We start from the raw sequence: 17683 nt of genomic DNA, 5'->3' as shown, positions 1-17683 counted from the left end.
ATGTCCATCAGTTGTTGAACGGATAAACAAAATGTGGTGTTTCCTTGCAATAGAACATTAGTTGGCAATAAAAAGAAAGCCCTGACACACAGTACAGGGATGATTCTTGAAAAGATGATGATAAAGAAAAGAAATCAGATAAAGGACCGTGTGTTATATGACTCCCATTTATGTGAAATGTCTGTAAAAGGCAGTTCTGTAGAGACAAAGGAAATGAGTGGTTGCTTCAGGTGTGGGGGATGGCAGTGTAATTGTTAATAGGTACCATTTTGGGGGGGTGGGGACATGAAAATGTCCTTATAATTGATTGTGGTGATGGTACCACAAATCTGAACATACCAAAACCAGATGAATGGTATGTTTTAAATGGGAAAGTGATGTGGCATATAAATTATATTTCAATAAAGCTATTGTAGATGTAAAAGAAATAATACAGAGAGGTCCCATGTAGCCTTTACTCAGTTTCTCCCAAAAGTAACATATTGCAAGACTATGGTATAACATCACCACTGGAATGTTGATGCTGAAAGTTGTTTGTTTTTAAATGGTGCTTTTCCCCTAGTTTTGTATTAAAGAAAGAAAAGAAAGAGAGGGAGGGAGAGAAGGAAGGAAAAGAAAGAAGAGGAGAAAAATAGTTTTGATCTGGGGTCTTGTGCAAGTGTGGTTCTGTGAACCTGGCTGTCAGCCAGGGAGCTCTTCCTTTGCTGCTGAAATTACGTCAATTTGTTGAATGCATTTAGCAGGGGAATGCTGGAAATAAAACCAAAGGAACAGTGGGGAGTGATGTGCTACGAATCAGGTCAAAGGATGCGCCCCTCCCATGTGTGTCTGCACGTCTCATTCTGACCAAGGCTCCATGTACAAGCAAGGTCTGTCTGTGCAGTTTAGAGCTGCTGGCAATTAGCTTTTACTTCTCGAGGGATAAATAAGCTGGCTAGCTTTGCTCATGGATAGAAAAAGGACAGCAGATTAAAAATTGCATCCCTGTTACTCAAGTAAGTGAATATGATCGTGAATCATGAGAAATGGCTCAGAGGCTCCTAGGCACACTTTATGGTCTGGATCTTTTGGTCCAAAGCACAGTGGACAAATACTAGGAAATGCCCTGATCTGGGGGGAGCAGGGGTGGGGAGAAAAGAGAGAGGAGTTTGTCCCTCAAGCTGTTTCCTCTTGTCCGTGTGATCCTCGGCCGTCTGGTTCGGGGACCCGTTTTACTCTTCAGGCTGCTGGACACTGAGGGAACTGACCCATGAGTGATACAAAGGGTGACATTTCCTGTTCCCGCTTGGTCTCTGAAGAGACTTTGGGAAAGAAAGGAAACTGATTTTGCGTTGAAGTTTGCTTGATCCATCTTCATGGGAGCCAACTGCATTGAATCACTCACCAACCAGCTTCTAAAAGCAACTGCATTCGTCCTTTCATATTAACAAAACCACCTTCGTCCTGTGGTGTACCAAGGCAGCGGCACCCACATTGGTACACTCTCTGCTTCACCTATGGCAGAGCGGCACCTGCAAGAAATTATTTACTTCCTTCAAAAGATTAAAAAAATTTTTTTGCAGCTTCCTTTTATTTATTTATTATTACACATTTGTTTTTTATTCAAGTACAGTTGATCTACAGTGTTGTGGTAGTTTCAGGTGTACAGCAAAGCGATTCACATATATATTCATATATATATAAGAATCTTTTTTCAGATTCTTTTCCCTTACAGGTAGAGTTCCCTGTAGGTCCTTGTTGTTCATCTGTTTTATACATAGTAGCATGTGTATATTTCTATCTATCATGCCACATCTCTGTGACCCGTGTAAACCTGCCAACACTGGGCAGTATACTAGTAAAGTATGATTTGATGCTTAGCGCTGAGTAAAACTCATGCCTTTGATATAGACGGAAACCTGCCCTGTCATGCAAACGTCACAGCCCTAAGCAGCCATGAATGGAAGCTGCTGTCCTCCTACATCTGGGTTTGACCCAGCTGTTTTAATTTCTGCTCTTTTCAAACTCCTTATCAGCATTTTTAAGATCTTTAGCAGCTGCAGTATTTCCTGGTGATTTTTTCCCCTGCACTTGGAGAGCATTTTTTTTTCTTCATCCTTGACCCATAACTTCATGTTGTGTGAAAAGTCCCAGTGAGTCCCATGGCTTTTGTGATGACAAAAGGAGACTAGCTAGCTCGCTTCTTTCGCTTCTGTTGCTGTAACATGCAGTGTAACAAGCAGACGGAAAAGTGCCTACCACACGAACGTTTGCTTTCACAGCTACTGACATCATGAAAACCTGTGTGGTGACCACTGAATCACACCCGAAGCCCCCATTCTCCCCTTCCCGACCACAACCCCACCTGTCCCCTGAAGGCAGCTGCTATTCTGGCTTTTGTGATCATTTCCTGACTTTTCTTTGTAGTTCTGCTGCTTTTGTGTATGGGGCTGTGTGCACCCAGAGTAGTTTACTTTTGCCCGGTTTTAAACTTTATGTAAAAGAAACCCTACTATTTATCAATGGCATTGGAGTTACTCCTATGTTCTGGCTATTAGGAACAAGGCTACTGTGAACGTTTTTGCACTGGTTGGTGCCAGGGTGCATGAGTTTCTCTAGATGACCAGGGTGGATTTACTGGATCACGGGTGTATGAATCTTCAGTTCCAGTGCTCAGCCCCTCAGTCATTTCTGACTCTTTGAGACCCCACAGACCGTAGCCCGCCAAGCTCCTCTGTCCATGGGATTTCCCAGGCAAAATTACTGGAGTAGTTTTCCTCCTCCAGTGGATCTTCCCGACCCAGGGATCGAATTCTTGACCACTTGAGCCACCTGGAAAGCCCTCAGCTCCAATAAATGCTGCAGTTTTTGTTTCTAAAGCGCTGTTCTGGGTTACACCCTCCCCACCAACGTACACAGATTCATGGTCGGTATAAATGCACTAGAAAGGAGCCTGCTCTGTCAGCATTCTTCCAGGGCCCTTGAGGATGCTGTTTAAGATAGAAGCTTTACAACTCAGTTTCAGCGATGCTCAGAAGAGAGCCCAGAAAGGACCTGCAGGAATTGCCGCAGCTGTCCTGCCAACGGGCTAGCACTACCAGCACTCAAGATTGTCAGACTTTGTCATTTTTGTCTTGCTGGGTGGTGGTTTCTTTCTCCTGGAGATTTTTTTTTTTAATTTATTTTTGGCTGCTCTAGGTCTTCATTGCTGCACATGGGCTTTCTCTCATTGCAGTGAGGGAGCTACTCTTGTTGAAACATGAGGGCCCTAGGGCACAGGCTCAGTAGTTGTGGCACACGGCGTAGTTGCTCCACGGCACGTGGGATCTTCCGAGACCAGAAATCGAACCCATGTCCCCTGCATTGGCAGGTGGATTCTTAACCACTGGACCACCAGGGAAGTCCTCTGGAGACCACCATCGTTGGTTTTCATTGAGCGTAAGCTATGTGTGTACTGATAATCATGTGACTTGAAAAGGGACTGGACGTTTTCACATCACCGTTCCTTAGATGTTTGTCGTGGGGCAGGGGCTATTAGGCTGTCACACACCAGGCAGAGGTGACCTTGAGAGTGACTCATGGTGACCATCTGCCATTCCATCCTGTCCTTCGAAGAGAACTATGAAAACAGAAAGAAAAGCTGCGTGTGATTACCTCTGTTTCTGCTTTCCAAACCACCGAGAAAAGGCTTTTCCAGGAGAAAATCAAGCTTCAAAGTAAGCACATCATTGGGAACTTCCCTGGCAGTCCAATGGTCAAGACTTCACCTTCCAATGGAGCGGGTACGGGTTCGATGCCTGGTTAGAGAGCTAAGATGCCACGTGCCTCGCAGCCGAAAAACCGAAACAGAAGACAGAAACAATATTGTAACAAATTCGATAAAGACTTTAAAAATGGTCCACATCAAAAATAATCTTAAAGAAAGAAAAAGTAACCACATCATGGAGGCAGGTCCCAGAAAATCAGTGCCTTGGGGGAACTATATTAAGGAGGAGGTATTTCCCAAAGTGTGCTCTGGGAGATAAAATGTACATGAAGATGTGTTCTGAGGTTGAGATAGCATGGGACATGCTGTGGTTAACCAAGCCAGACGGGCATCTTCCTTGCTGGGCTGTCTGCACTCCTGCTGCATCTCCTGGGTGAGATGGCCTGGGGCAGGCAGGGGTTCCCAGGTGGCTCAACCCAGAGCCTTTCCTTTGCATAGAATCTCTGTGTCCAGTTCTCTTTGAAAACTTTGAGAAATACTTATTGACTCCTGTGTATTCTTTGTACTTTAGAGTTAGTAAAGTTTTTTCAAGGGCAAAGCTTTTCTTTCTGATTATAAAAATAATGCATATTCATTGTAAAGAGTTAAAGGTATGGTGAGCAAAACTTAAATCACTCATAATTAAGCCAGTACTCAGTGTATTCTGGTGTATTTTCTTCCAGACAGTTGTCAGAGTATGTGTGCATGTGTGTGTAAGAGTATCTAATAGACTTATGGTGTGTGGGGTTTTTTGTCTTGGGATAAAAAACATTTTTATTAAGTAGAAAAAACTCTAATGAATTAGAGAAAATAAAATTTATCAGAGAAAATGTTACAGTGCATATGGAGTTTTGTTTTACCATTGTTTTATAAAAACCTTTTGATTTTAGAATAATTTTAAGTTTTTTGGTAAAGATAATACAAAGAATTCTCATATACCCTTTACTCAGTTGCCCCTAATGTTAGGTGCTGTGCTGTGCTGTGCTTAGTCACTCAGTCATTTTGCGATCAATTTCACTTCCGACTCTTGCGACCCTGTGGACTGTATATAGCCCACTAGGCTCCTCTGTCCATGGGATTCTCTAGGCAAGGATACTGGAATGGGTTGCCATTTTATTCTCCAGGGGATCTTCCCAACCCAGGGATTGAACCCAGATCTCTGGCATTGCAGGCTGATTCTTTGCCGTCTGAGCCACCAGGGAAGCCCAAGAATACTCAAGTGGGTAGCCTATCCCTTCTCCAGGGGAACTTCCCGACCCAGGAGTCGAACCGGGGTCTCCTGCATTGCAGGCAGATTCTTTACCAGCTATGCTGCTACCAGGGAAGCCCCCTAATGTTACATATATAGGTTTTTTTTTTTGGTTTTTGTTTTTTTTTTCTGGAGATTTTTTTTTTTTTTTATAAATTTATTTATTTTAGGTGGGGGCTAATTACTTTACAATATTGTAATAGTTTTTGCCATACATTGACATGAATCAGCCATGGGTTTACATGTGTTCCCCTTCCTGGACCCCCCACCCACCTCCCTCCCCATCCCATCCCTCTGGGTCATCCCATTGCCCCGGCCCTGAGCCCTTGTCTCATGCATCGAACATGGAATGGTGTTCTGTTTCACATATGATAATATACATGTTTCAATGCTATCCTCCCAGAACATCCCACCCTCACCTTCTCCCTCAGAGTCCATAAAATTGTTCTATGCATCTGTGTCTCTTATTCTGTCTCGATATAGGTTTTGTTTTTCTTTTTATTATTATTTTTTAAGCATTTATTTATTTGTCCGCACCAGATCTTCGTTGCAGCATGCGTGATCTTTTTAGTTGGAGCATGTGAGATCTTTAGTTAAGGCTTGCAAACTCTTAGTTGTGTCATGTGGGATCTAGTTCCCTGACCAGGGATCAAACCTGGGTCCCCTGCATTGGGAGCTCAGCATCTTAGCCACTGGACCACCAGGGAAGTCTCTAAAGGTCTTAGATAATGTTAACACTATAGGGTTTATAGAAATTTTTTCTGTCTATAGCTAAATATTCTTCTAAGTCTGCATGAAGTTTTTGATGAATCACAACCTCCCTTCTTTTCCCTCCCTAGGTTACTATAACAACAGCACCAAAGTGGCCGTAAAAACACTGAAGCCAGGCACAATGTCCGTGCAGGCATTCCTGGAGGAGGCCAACCTCATGAAGACGCTGCAGCATGACAAGCTGGTGCGGCTGTATGCCGTGGTCACCAGAGAGGAGCCCATCTACATCATCACCGAGTACATGGCGAAGGGTGAGTGCCCGCCCCCACCCGGGCTTGTGACGGCCCAGCCCTCAGAAAGGACACCCGGGCGTGTGACGGCCCAGCCCTCAGAAAGGAGAACACTTAGACATTCAGAGACTCCTCAGATAATTCAAATTATCAACAGTAGGCTCACTACAAGGGCTTCCCAGGTGGCACTAGTGGTAAAGAGCCCGCTTCCAATATAGGAGACATAAGAAATGTGGGTTTGATCCCTCGGTCAGGAAGATCCTCTGGAGGAGGAAATGGCAACTCACTCCAGTATTCTTGCCTGGAGAATCCCATGGACAGAGGAGCCTGGTGGGCTAGATTCCATGGGGTCCCAAAGAGTCGGGCACAACTGAAGCGACTTAGCACGCAGGCTTACTACAAAAACATCAGAAAATGCAGGAAAACAAAGCGCTTTCATAAGCCACCTCACTGGAAGTCATCTGTTATAAAATGAATATGTTGTCTTCCCAGTTTCTGTGCACTTGATTCCATGTACCTACTGGCCTCAAGAGTGGGACCCCAAACCTAGACAGCCCTCCGGACATACTTGTCAAATAAGTAAATACAGATATCAAATAAGAATATTATTGTTTTGGGTTCCAGTTGTGAGTTCTCAAAATTGAAAACCAGTTCCTTGTCCTCTTCAGCGTTATCTAAATGTTCAGAATGACACTTTAAAATGTAAATATTTGAAAAACTTGTCAGGGTCAAGCTCCTGCGTCATCACAGAATCCCTGAAGAAGAGGTTTCAAGCAGCCATCATTTCTCCCACTGCTGTCCCTTTCAGATCAAGGATCTTAAGTCATCATCCTTCTTCCTCCAGCTCAGGAGAAATGCTAATTAAACTGCCCGTGATTTCTAAAGAATCTTCAGAAGGAACGAAGATGATACCTAAGCCATCATCCAGAACTAACAGGGACCTCCTGAGAATGGAGATTATAGTGTGATACCATAACTGAATAGGTTAGAAAGATGAATATTGCATTTTCTTAATATATGTTAATATTTCAGAATATTAATGTCCCCCGGAGACCTTCTAAAAAAGAATATTTTTTTAAGCCCTACCAGGGCTTCCCTGGTGGTTCAGTGGTAAAGAATTCTCCTGCCAGTGCAGGAGACACAGGTTCGATCCCTGATCCTGGAAGATCCCACATTCCATGGGGCAACTCAGCCCATGTGCCACAGATACTGAGCCTGTGCTCTGGAGCCCAGGAGCCACAACTAATGAAGCCCATGCCCCTATAGCCCAAGCTTCACAACAAGAGAAGCCACTGCCATGAGAAGCCCGTGTACTGCAACTAGAGAGCAGCCCATACAGCACAGCCAAGAACATAAATATAAATAGATAAATTTTGGAAAAGCTCTATTACCTATTAGGTTGCTGCCGTTCAGGAACCAGGCTCAGGATCAGACACTTAAGCAGGGGTTCATAGATACCTATGGGATTGACTAACAGTGTTCTTAATCATAAATGTAGACAGTAGCAGTGCCCACCTTGTATTGAGCAGTTACTATATGCCAGATGGCACTTGGGGTCTTCCCTGAGGAGCGCACTCATCTTCCCAGCTGTCTAGGCTGAGCACCACCGTTCTGTGTTATGGATGCATTGAGCGAGAGCGCCATCACCCTGGCACGTGCTTTAAACCCCTCCTCCCATGGACTGTGGTAGACTTCCTGGGAACTGCCCACTTGACGGACTCAGACGAGGTACGGAACTTGCCCAAGGTCACCCTCAAGTTGGTGCTACAAGTTCTAGAAGAAGGAGCAGGGCATGTTTTAGAGATGAAGTCCAGGGATGCTGGAGACGATGCTGGTGGGCATGCTTGCTCCCTTTTAAGTGAGATCTCACTTTCCTCCAAAGCACAGTTGGTTCATCACATCCTCACTGGGCACCTGGGTGGTGCCTGAGAGCCGTGCTGGGCGCGCATGGGAGTAGGCCAGCGAGTGCCTGCTGTGGGCATGGGGAGCCCAGCTGGAACGACAGACTGGTTTCTGTCCCAGAGAGGCCCTGCAGGACGCATGCCATGATGGCAGGTACAAATGCTCTGTAGCAAGAAAAGGAGTGTCCACCAGTCACCCTTTCTTACCTGGAGCTCGTGTACATCTCACAACAGGTCAAAGGGGACAGGTCAGAGGGGACTGGGTTTGACCAATGTCAGGAAAAGGCACTGTGACGCCACAGAATGGTAAAGCAGTCATTTCACCTGGTCACTCCTCCCTGCCCTGCCAGTAGGAATGATCATTAAATTTTGTTTGGATTTCTTTGTCTGTGTGCATGTTTGAACGGCACTGATTTGCTCTTCCTTCATCAACAGGCAGTTTGCTGGATTTCCTGAAGAGCGATGAGGGGGGCAAGGTGCTGCTTCCAAAGCTGATTGACTTCTCTGCTCAGGTGACATATGAAAAAGCAGCTGTAAAGTGCTGTAAATGTCCCCCTGCTTCAGACTCAGGATGGAACTGTACTTCCAGGGGGAAGGCATTTGGGTTGTATTTCCTAGTAGACCTTCGAAGGACAAGTCCTTGGAGGCAGCAATGGGTGTTTCCCTTGGAACATGTGTGCACGTGTTGAGTGTTGACACGGATGCTCTTGTGTCTGACCTGGGTCCACCTCTTTATACTTGTGTTCATTTCTGCATGAAAGATAGAAATAGCACCACTGAGCTGATCATTTTTGTGCATTCTGGAGATGAACTCCATGTGGTGTAAGCATGGCATCTTCTCAGTGATGCATATGTAGTGTTTAAGTTACTATATTCTGATGCTTTTAAGTCCCCAGTGTTCTGAGAAACAGAAGAACTATCTCCTTCCATCTCTACCCTACTTTCACTCCTTCTTGCTGGATGTGTCTTTAGGATTCTGAGAAATGTTCATTTGTAACACTTCTAGTACTAGCCTTGGGCTGCCTAGGTGGCTCAGTGGTAGAGAATCTGCCTGTCATGCAAGAGATGTGGGTTTAATCCCTGGGTCGAGAAGATCTCCTGGAGAAGGGAATGGCAACCCACTCCAGTATTCTTGCCTGGAGAATCCCATGGACAGAGGAGCCTGGAGGTCTACAGCCCATGGGGTCACAAAGAGTCGGACATGATTGAGCGACTAACACCTTCTTTTTTTCACTTTCTGGGAAGATGAGACCAGAGGAACAAATTAGTCCTCAGATAAAGCACTTTGAGTAGCAAAGGCCCAGAGCACACGCTGTGCAGCAGAGTGTCAGGGGGCAGAGTTGGAGCCCAGCATCGTGGACTGAGCTGGTGCCAATGCTCAGCCACTCGGTGGCCACTGTCAAGAGGCCTTTGCCTCTTTAGGTTGGTGTCTTCACCTGTGTAAGGGGCGTGGTCATTCCTGCTCCAAGGAAAGGTGTTGAGGGTAGAGTCAAATGAGCTGGCGTGGACTGGGTGCTTCGGAGCCAGCGGGAGGACACTGAAGAGACCCTGGGGGCAACTGTCCCCCTCCCTGCAGTAAAGACAAATGAGGAAGTTGTCCTGCTTAGCTCTCACCTGGTCTCCACAGCTGGTGCTCTTAACAGGTTCCTTATCCCAATAGGCAATTCAAACGGCATCTGCAACTCCAATATCTAGAGTGGAAAAGAAGTACAGTTGTTGTTTTGGGGGCTGAGGAGGCAGCCCTGACTTTTGAACCCTCTTCTCAAACTCTCTAAGCTGCCCCTGTGAGGCTCTGTGGCACCCCCAGGCTCTAGGCCAACAGTTTTTGTTTGGTTTTTTTTTTAAGATTTTTTGATGTGGATCATTTTTAAAGTCTTGACTGACTTCGTTACAACATTGCTTGTTTTATGTTTTGGTTTTTTGGCGGAAAGGCATGTGGGATCTTAGCTTCCTGGCCAGGAATTGAACCTGCACCCCCTGCATCAGAAGGCACAGTCTTAACCACTGGACCTCCAGGGGAGTCCTCAGGCCCATGCTTTGAAAACCACTGCTGTGCAGTGGGAGGAGAGATGACTTGGGCTCAGCTCTGGACCCCACATGGACAGGAGTCAGGAGACCGAGAAGGCAGAAGCTCATGAGCCCATGTCACTCTCGGCACCATTATATGAGGCGGGGGAGCCCTGCCAAAGCTGGTGACATGGGAGTCCCTGTTGGATGCGGGCATTGAGGGTTGTCATAAGGGCTTGTGCACTCGCTTCTCAGAAGGGGAAGGGGGCTGTGAAAGAGGAAGGCACGTGGCCTGGAGGCCTGGAGGGTCATCCCTGCCCAGGTTCTCGGTGTCTCATTCATGCGTGCCATTCTGTAGGGTGGAAATTAGCACATCAGGTTGTGTGCTATGTTTGGGTAGGAGTTATCTTGTCACAAGGGTACTTTGTATCTGGTTTTGTATAGCTTATCTTATAAAACCTTATCTTGACATAGTTCTTAAGGTTCAAGTCAAGGCCTCCATCGCTAATCTTTAACTTTCAGATATTGTGGGTTCCAGGAGGAGCCAGGGAGCAATGAGGCTTTTGTGATCGAAAGTATACCCCTGGTCACCGTCCAAGCCAGCATACTGCATCCAGCTCACAGGATGATGCTCTTGTTCATCCGTCTCAGGCTGGCTCTCCCAGCAGTGACTGCCGGGTACCACGTCTAGTTTAAGAGCAAGAGAATTGAGTGTCTATGGAGGGTTAGCAGCACCAGGGAGCCCCTAGCAGTTGAGGTCAGCACAAAGCTCAGGGTCTTTACAACCGAATTCCATCTCCTTGAGGCCATCTTTGTTCACAGGGCAAAGCTCGCCTCAACTCTCCCCCAGCCCTTCCCTCTAGGGGGAGCTACTGAGATCTCCTGTTGTCTGTTATTAATTGTCATCCATTTCATCTGCTCATGGCTTTTCTTATTATAATATTAGAGGGACCTGCACCTTGGCAGTGAGGGTGGGGCATGTATGCCTCAGTTTCGGTTTGAAATCCTACACCGCACGTGTCCGATCGCTGTCAACCATGCCAGCCACCTCATCCCTCTGTGATAGTCAGTTCCCTTTATCACTGGCGCTCTCCACACTCCTCCGTCTTCATGGGCCTTTCTGAAACCATCTCTGTACAAAGAAAGTCATCTCTGAATTGTTTCTCCTTTTCCCCCTCCATCGTGTGCCAGTAATGAACATTGTCGCTTTCCCACAGTGAATAACTTGAGAATAGTAAATATTCATCAAGCTGGCCCAAGGTGACACATAGAGAAGGAAATGGCAACCCATTCCAGTATTCTTGCCTGGGAAATCCCACGGACAGAGGAGCCCGACAGGGCCACAAAAAGTCGGACACGACTCAGTGACTAAACAACAACAATCAATAAGGTGAACAGGACACCCAGTTTCCTAATAATCCAACCTTCTTTCCCCTGACCTCCAGTTGACTACCGTAAGTGGAAATGGAGTAGAGCAGAAGAATTGGTGAGTCTGAGTGGTATTTGAACTCAACAATCAGTAGCCTATAAAGTGCTTGTACATTTTCTTTCTTCCATTCGCATTGTCAGTAGCATCAGAGATCTGGGAAACTGAGTGTTCACAAGAGGCTATGGTTAAATTCAGTAGTTTTTGCAATGGGAGACTGAGAGCAGAAATAAACCAGTTGACTGGTTCCCAGCCCCAGAAGAATAAGGAAATGGTGGTGGGGGTGGGGCATGTGAGGGGCAGTGCTGGGACTTTTCCCAGACTCTCCTCTCAGCAATTCTTCCCTCTCCCCACCAGCTACTTCCCCATGCTCCTCTCCTCTCCGCACGCTGCTTCAGGGCCCATCAAGATAGGAAGTGAGTTGTGAGAGCTGGTTTCATCACTTCCTGTCTCAGGATGAGTTCTGAAAGGTTCCTCGGAGCCCCAGTGTCATTGACCAACCCACCTCTCCGGCCACCCGTCTTCCTCTCCACTTAGTGGAGATAAAGAAATCCCAACTGAGTCAGCCGTATCCAGTGCTTTTTTTTGTATTGAAACCATCTTGTGCTGAAGTAGAAAAATGACCCAGAAGAAGGAAGTTTGATACTTTCAAAGCAGAGAGACTTTGTCCAACTCCCTTCCAGCCCTTGCCTCGTGTAAGAGAAAAAAATGAACTTGGAAAGAGGAGTGGGTGAAATCTGTGGGAATTTCCTTCAGCAGAGATGGAAATGGGCTTGTAGACTCATCAAACAGAGAAAGAAAAGAAGTGGGGACTTCACAGTTGCAATATGGAGGTCAGATAAATCATCTTGTAATTCAGGAGAATCAAGGCATTTCTTGAGCTTAGGGGGTACAAAAAGTACCAAAAGTCAAACAACACACAGTTATGTGTGAGTAAAGCTGCAATACTGTCCATGGGATTTTCCAGGCAGGAATATTGGAGTGGGTTGCCATTTCCTTCACTATGAACCATCCATCTTGGGTGGCCCTGAACGGCTCGGCTCATAGCTTCATTGAGTTACACAGCCCCTTCGCCATAACAAAGTTGTGGCGTGCTGCAGTCCAGGGGGTCACAAAAAGTCAGACAGTACTTAGCAACTGAACAACAACGAAACTGCAGTAAAAATGGGAAAATCAAAGTTGTTATAATCATGGCAGCAAGTAACATTTCTTTAACTCTTTCTAGATGATAAAACACTTCTACCTCCATCATTTAATTTGAGCCCAACAACCTTGAAAGCATTTATATTGTTGTTTGATACATTTTACAGATGGAGGGGTGACCTTGGACTTGTCCAAGGTTACAGCTAGTGGTAGAATTGCTGGGCTCCATCGTGGCTCCTCTGACTCTAAACTCTGCACCCCACCATAATTTCATGATCAGAGTTGCCCTGTGGTCATCTGCACCTGACATTTTGCTGATATGTATTTTCCCCTTTTATAAATTTTGATTATCAGAATTAATAATATCTTTAGTGTTTTTTTTTTTCCCCAAAGAATCTCTATCTCACAAGACGCAGGTCTTTGTGTCACATAGTGATTATGCTCAAGATACATTTTGCCTTCTCGTGTTAAAGGGTAAGCCACATTTAACTTGGAAATTGGGGAGCAAGGCAGGTCAGATACCTCAGTCTACGATCATGTGATTCTCAGCCTGTTTAGTACAAAGGTCTTTGACATTAGAGTGTCTGAGTCTGCCCTCATTGAAGTATCTACTGATCAAGAAAACGGTATAGACAGGGGATCCCTTGTAATAACTCTGAGCTGGAATCGCCAGTCTGCAGAGATGATCAGTTCCAAAAATTGTCTGGACTGGGTGCCACCAGCAACAAGGAAGGCCCCCATTAACTGGCTGGATGGTTTCCAGTGATGATGTCAGTGGAAGCCGAGCTGGGGCCTCGTCCTCTTCCCTGTTCCGGCGTCTCCTCCTCTGTCCCTGATTCCTGGAATCCCTTCCTTTGCCTCCAGAGGCTCCTCCCTAGACCTGGCTGCTCCTCCTCCCCTGCCCACCCCACCCTCCTCCTGGCCTCTGTCACTCATGCTCTCCAAACAACTGATACCTGTTATTTCTTGAATGGAATTGTTTGGTCCTTGTTTTTAAAAGCAGATTCATATTGACTTTTTCTATGCAGAAAAAAAATGGGGGAAAAAAATGACTTCGAATGACCTTTACCCAAAACCTTTAGATGCTTTCATAGCCTTTCACAGAAGAGTCCTTTCTTCCCCACCCCTGGAATACCTGCTTTAAGACACTTGTGTTACCTCGCTCTCTGGCTTCATATAATCCAATAGAAGGCTTAAAACTGAGTTGCCAAAAGTCATTCCATCCCCAATTTAAGAGGAGTCTTTTGTCCTTGGCGTTCATTCTGAGGTCAAGGTGGGGCTGGAGGCACTTTGCCCAGCTTCACTTTCAGCCTGGGGTCCTGCTCGAGGGCCAGAGGGACAACTCTGCAAACACAGGGCCGCCAGAGCAGAGAGGTGATGCCCAAGGCCACATGGTGCCCTGCCGTGGGTGCCACCCTGTAGCCTTGCCCCCTTCCTGCACCGAGACCCCTTCCCCAGCCTCAGGCCCCCCAGATCCCTGCCTGAGGATGTAGCCCCAGATGGTGGGCCCATAGGTCCCGCCCATCCCCCTACCTCAGTGGCAGTGGGCTTATCCTTGAGCAAACCCTCCTGGCAAGAATACTGGAGTTGGTTGCCATTTCCTTCTCCTGGGGATCTTCCCAACCCAAGGATCAAACCTGGGTCTCCCACATTGCAGGCAGATTCTTTACCATCTGAGCCACCTGGGAAGCCAAAAAACTCCTGATGGGCCTGTGGGCACATGGCCCCAGACTTCTTCAGGTTTGCAGCCCACCAGGCTCCTGTCTCAATGTCTCTCCCAAGCCCACTCTTGGAGACCACCCACTCTCTCTTTTCTATTTCTTTCAGTGCACGTACTGCAGTGTGAATATTTGGGCAGTTCTGGTTTATCTCTATGTCCCAGACACTTAGCACAGTGCCTTGCATGCAATAGGTATGCAATAAATGTTTGTCGAATGACTGCACTGACCCACGCAGGAGCTGCCCACGTTCAGTTTAAAACAACAGAGCCTGGTTCGCACGGCTCTGAATGAGTAATTAGAAGAGCCTGTGTTTCTGGTGTTTTCTGGGTCACTCTTCAGGTGGATTTACCCATGAAACATGTTCCTGGTAAATTTCTTCCTCCCCTCCCTCTGACCATGCTGACTTCCCTGTACCAAGCTTACATGATTGGTTGAAATCACAGCGCGAGAAGAAGAAGGAAGTGGAACAGAAGTAGCCGGGCGTTTCTGAAAAGACAAAGAGCTGCCTTGTTTCCACTCTCTGTGAAGTAAAAAACGCCAGGGGGATGAGAAACTATAAATGAAATATTGCACGTGGCAGCAGTGGCGGATGTTTTTAATCTGGAAAACACTTTTAAATGGACAAGTTTTTCCTCTGTAGTGCCATTCACATTCCTTTGAGGCTGGAATTCAAGGGGCGAAGGAGCTGGCAGGCTTTTCTTAGCAACCAGGGTTTCCAGCCCTTGTTACCTGTTATACACACACACACACACACACACACACACACACTCTCATACCTATTACATAACTATCTGAGCTGCTCTGAGCTGGAGAACCACCTGCACGTTGGTTGGTAACCATCATATACTCAGGTTGGCAGCAGTGTGTTTTAGCTGATCTTCTTCACCATTTCCACACCTTCCATCTCCCTCTCTCCAGACCCCCAGCTTTGAGATCCACCAGCCCACCGTCCATCCCAGGATCCCTGGGCACTGCCTCTCGGTGCAACACTAGCTCAGGCGTCCCCATTCATCCCCCAGAGCCCTGGCCATTGTTGGTGGTCATCCAGGCAAGTAGCCCCTCACACTCAGGCCCTTCTGTTTCTTGACTTCCTCTCCCCCAGGAGTCTGTTCTCACCTGCCAGAGCCCCACCATGGTTATGACCAGAGACTCTGCCCCCGGGAGCCCCGTTCCTGCTGTCACCCTCCCACGCCCCATCTGCCTGGTTCCTGCTCCAGGCCTCCAGCTCCAACAATGTGGGCCCCCTCCACCCCTTCCCATCCATCCACCTGTCCCTGTCCCCATACTCTGCACCACCCTCCATGTTTCTTTTCTCCTGACCTGGCTTCTGTGCACCACCTGCCCCCTCCTTTATCACCTACACTGGGTCAAGCCCAGCCCTTCAGCTGTTTGGCCCCCATGTGCACACACCAGCCATGACCACTGCTGACGGAAGGCACTGGCTCTTCTGCTTCTAGACCAGCGGCCAAGCTGCCTAGTGACCCCACTCACACACACGTGTCCCCAGGCCTAAACCCCTCCCCCTCCCGCTCTCTTGGGTCACTTGCTGTCCCTCCCTGAGAAGGAGAAGCCGGCACACTCACCCCTTCCTGACTGACGGCCGCCTGCACTGGGCACCAAGTCCTGTCCCCTCTTCCTTTCAAGACGTGCGTGCGCGTTTAGTCACTTCAGTCATGTCTGACTGTGCGACCCCGTGGACTGTAGCCTGCCACGTTCCTCTGTCCGTGGAATTCTCCAGGCAAAAATACTGGAGTGGGGTTGCCATTTCTTTCTCCAGAGGATCTTCCCAACCCAGGGATCGAACCCACATCTCTGGCATTGGAGGCTGATTCTTGACCACCGAGCCACCTGGGAAGCCCTCCTTTCAATAAATTGCCCTCGAAATTCTGCCCTGGTGTTTCCCCCTCATTTTTGTGCCGTTCCCATAGGAACTGTGATACAGCACCCCTTCTCCTCCACACCCCTCTCCAGCTGCCTCTACCTCCAATTCGCTCCACCCCATCACGACAAAGGTCCTTGAAGGACCATATTCTCTCTTCACAGTTCTTCCCCTCCAGCTCTCTCTCGAGCCCACTAGCTCTCGAGCAAACAGCTCTGGAGAAGTCATCCTCGGTGACCCCACGACACAAGTCCAAGGGCATTCCTCAGACTCACAGCGGCGTGCTTGGTCTCTCTCTCCTCCCAGACATTCCTATTCACTTGACTTCTGGGACACTGCTCTCTGGTTTCCCTCCCACTTCACTGGCAGTTTCCTTCTCAGCTCCCAGCATTTAAACACTGGAAGGTCCCCGAAGTCAGTCCTCAGACCTCCTCTTTCTCCAGATTCACCTCCTGAGTGATCTCATTGAGAGCACTGTGTATTTTCCTAGGGCTGGTGTAACCAATTACCACCAACTGGGTAGCTAAACCATCAGGAATTTTTATCCTCTCACAATTCTGGAGGCCGGACATCCTACATCAGTGGGTCAGCAGGGCTGCGCTTCGCTCCAGAGCTTCTAGTGCAGGATTCTCCTCCCTCTTCTGCCTCCTGGTGGTTCCTAGAATTCCCTGGCTTGCGGCAGCATCACTGTTTCTTCACAGACCTTCTCTCCATGTGTCTCTCTCTGTGTCTTCTCTTAAAACAACACTGCTCATTGGTTTAGTTGTTGTTCAGTTGCTAAGGCATGTCTGACTCTTTGCAACCTCATGGACTGCAGCATTCCAGGCTTCCCTATCCTTCACTATCTCCTGGAGTTTGATCAGATTCATGTCCATTGAGTCTGTGATGCTATCCAACCATCTCATCATCTGTCGCCCCCTTCTCCTGTCCTCAGGCTTGGTTTAGGGCCCACCCTAAATGCAGGATGCTTCCCTGGTGGCTCAGACAGGAAAGAATCTGCCTACAATACAGGACACCTGGGTTCGATCCCTGGGTTGGGAAGATCCCCTGGAGGAGGGCATGGCTCCCCACTCTAGTATTCTTCCCTGGAGAATTCTGTGGACAGAGGAGCCTGTCGGGCAACAGTCCAGGGGGTTGCAAGAGAGTCAGACATGACTGAAGCAACTTAGCAGGCATGCACTATTTCTTTATTGTCGGTTGTGTTTATTTAGTATAGATGAGATCATGCATCTTTTCCTATATTTATTCTTTGTTTGCAGTTTATTTTTCTGGGAATTCTTTAAGTTTTTAACCAATTTTCTTTTGTTATTAGTTCATCATTATCCATCCTTTCTAATTATTCTTTTCATTTCATATTAGCTTTGTACCATATGTGCTATGTTATATGTATTGAACTGAATATTACAGTTTTTCATTTTATTAAAAACTCTCCAGGGACTTCCCTCATGGTTCAATGGCTAGGGCCCCATGCTCTCAGTGCAGGGGGTCCAGGTTTGATCTTTGATCAGGGAACTAGATCCCACATGCTGCAGCTAAGACCCAACACAGTCAAATAAATAAATATAAACTAAACCTTTTTTTAGTTTTAACTCTCCATCAACATGTATGTACCTATTAAAGTATAATATTCTA

General features: G+C 47.1%; 1 protein-coding gene across 8 annotated transcripts in view; it reads left to right on the top strand.

Moving 5' to 3' along the window:
* LYN (LYN proto-oncogene, Src family tyrosine kinase) overlaps nt 1-17683 on the top strand; it is a 108192-nt gene that overhangs the window by 71080 nt on the left and 19429 nt on the right. For all 8 annotated transcript variants that reach the window (XM_081504971.1, XM_081504966.1, XM_081504968.1 and 5 more), the window contains 2 exons: nt 5813-5995; nt 8311-8387. In XM_081504971.1, the coding sequence (XP_081361097.1) occupies nt 5813-5995; nt 8311-8387 (260 nt within the window). The remainder of the gene's footprint in view (nt 1-5812; nt 5996-8310; nt 8388-17683) is intronic.

This window comes from Giraffa tippelskirchi, chromosome 6, assembly GCF_054371585.1.
Source record: "Giraffa tippelskirchi isolate mGirTip1 chromosome 6, T2T-mGirTip1v1.2.pri, whole genome shotgun sequence".
Taxonomy (NCBI): Eukaryota; Metazoa; Chordata; class Mammalia; order Artiodactyla; family Giraffidae; genus Giraffa; species Giraffa tippelskirchi.
Note: the sequence above shows the minus strand (reverse complement) of the source record. Positions and strands in the feature narration are given on the sequence as shown.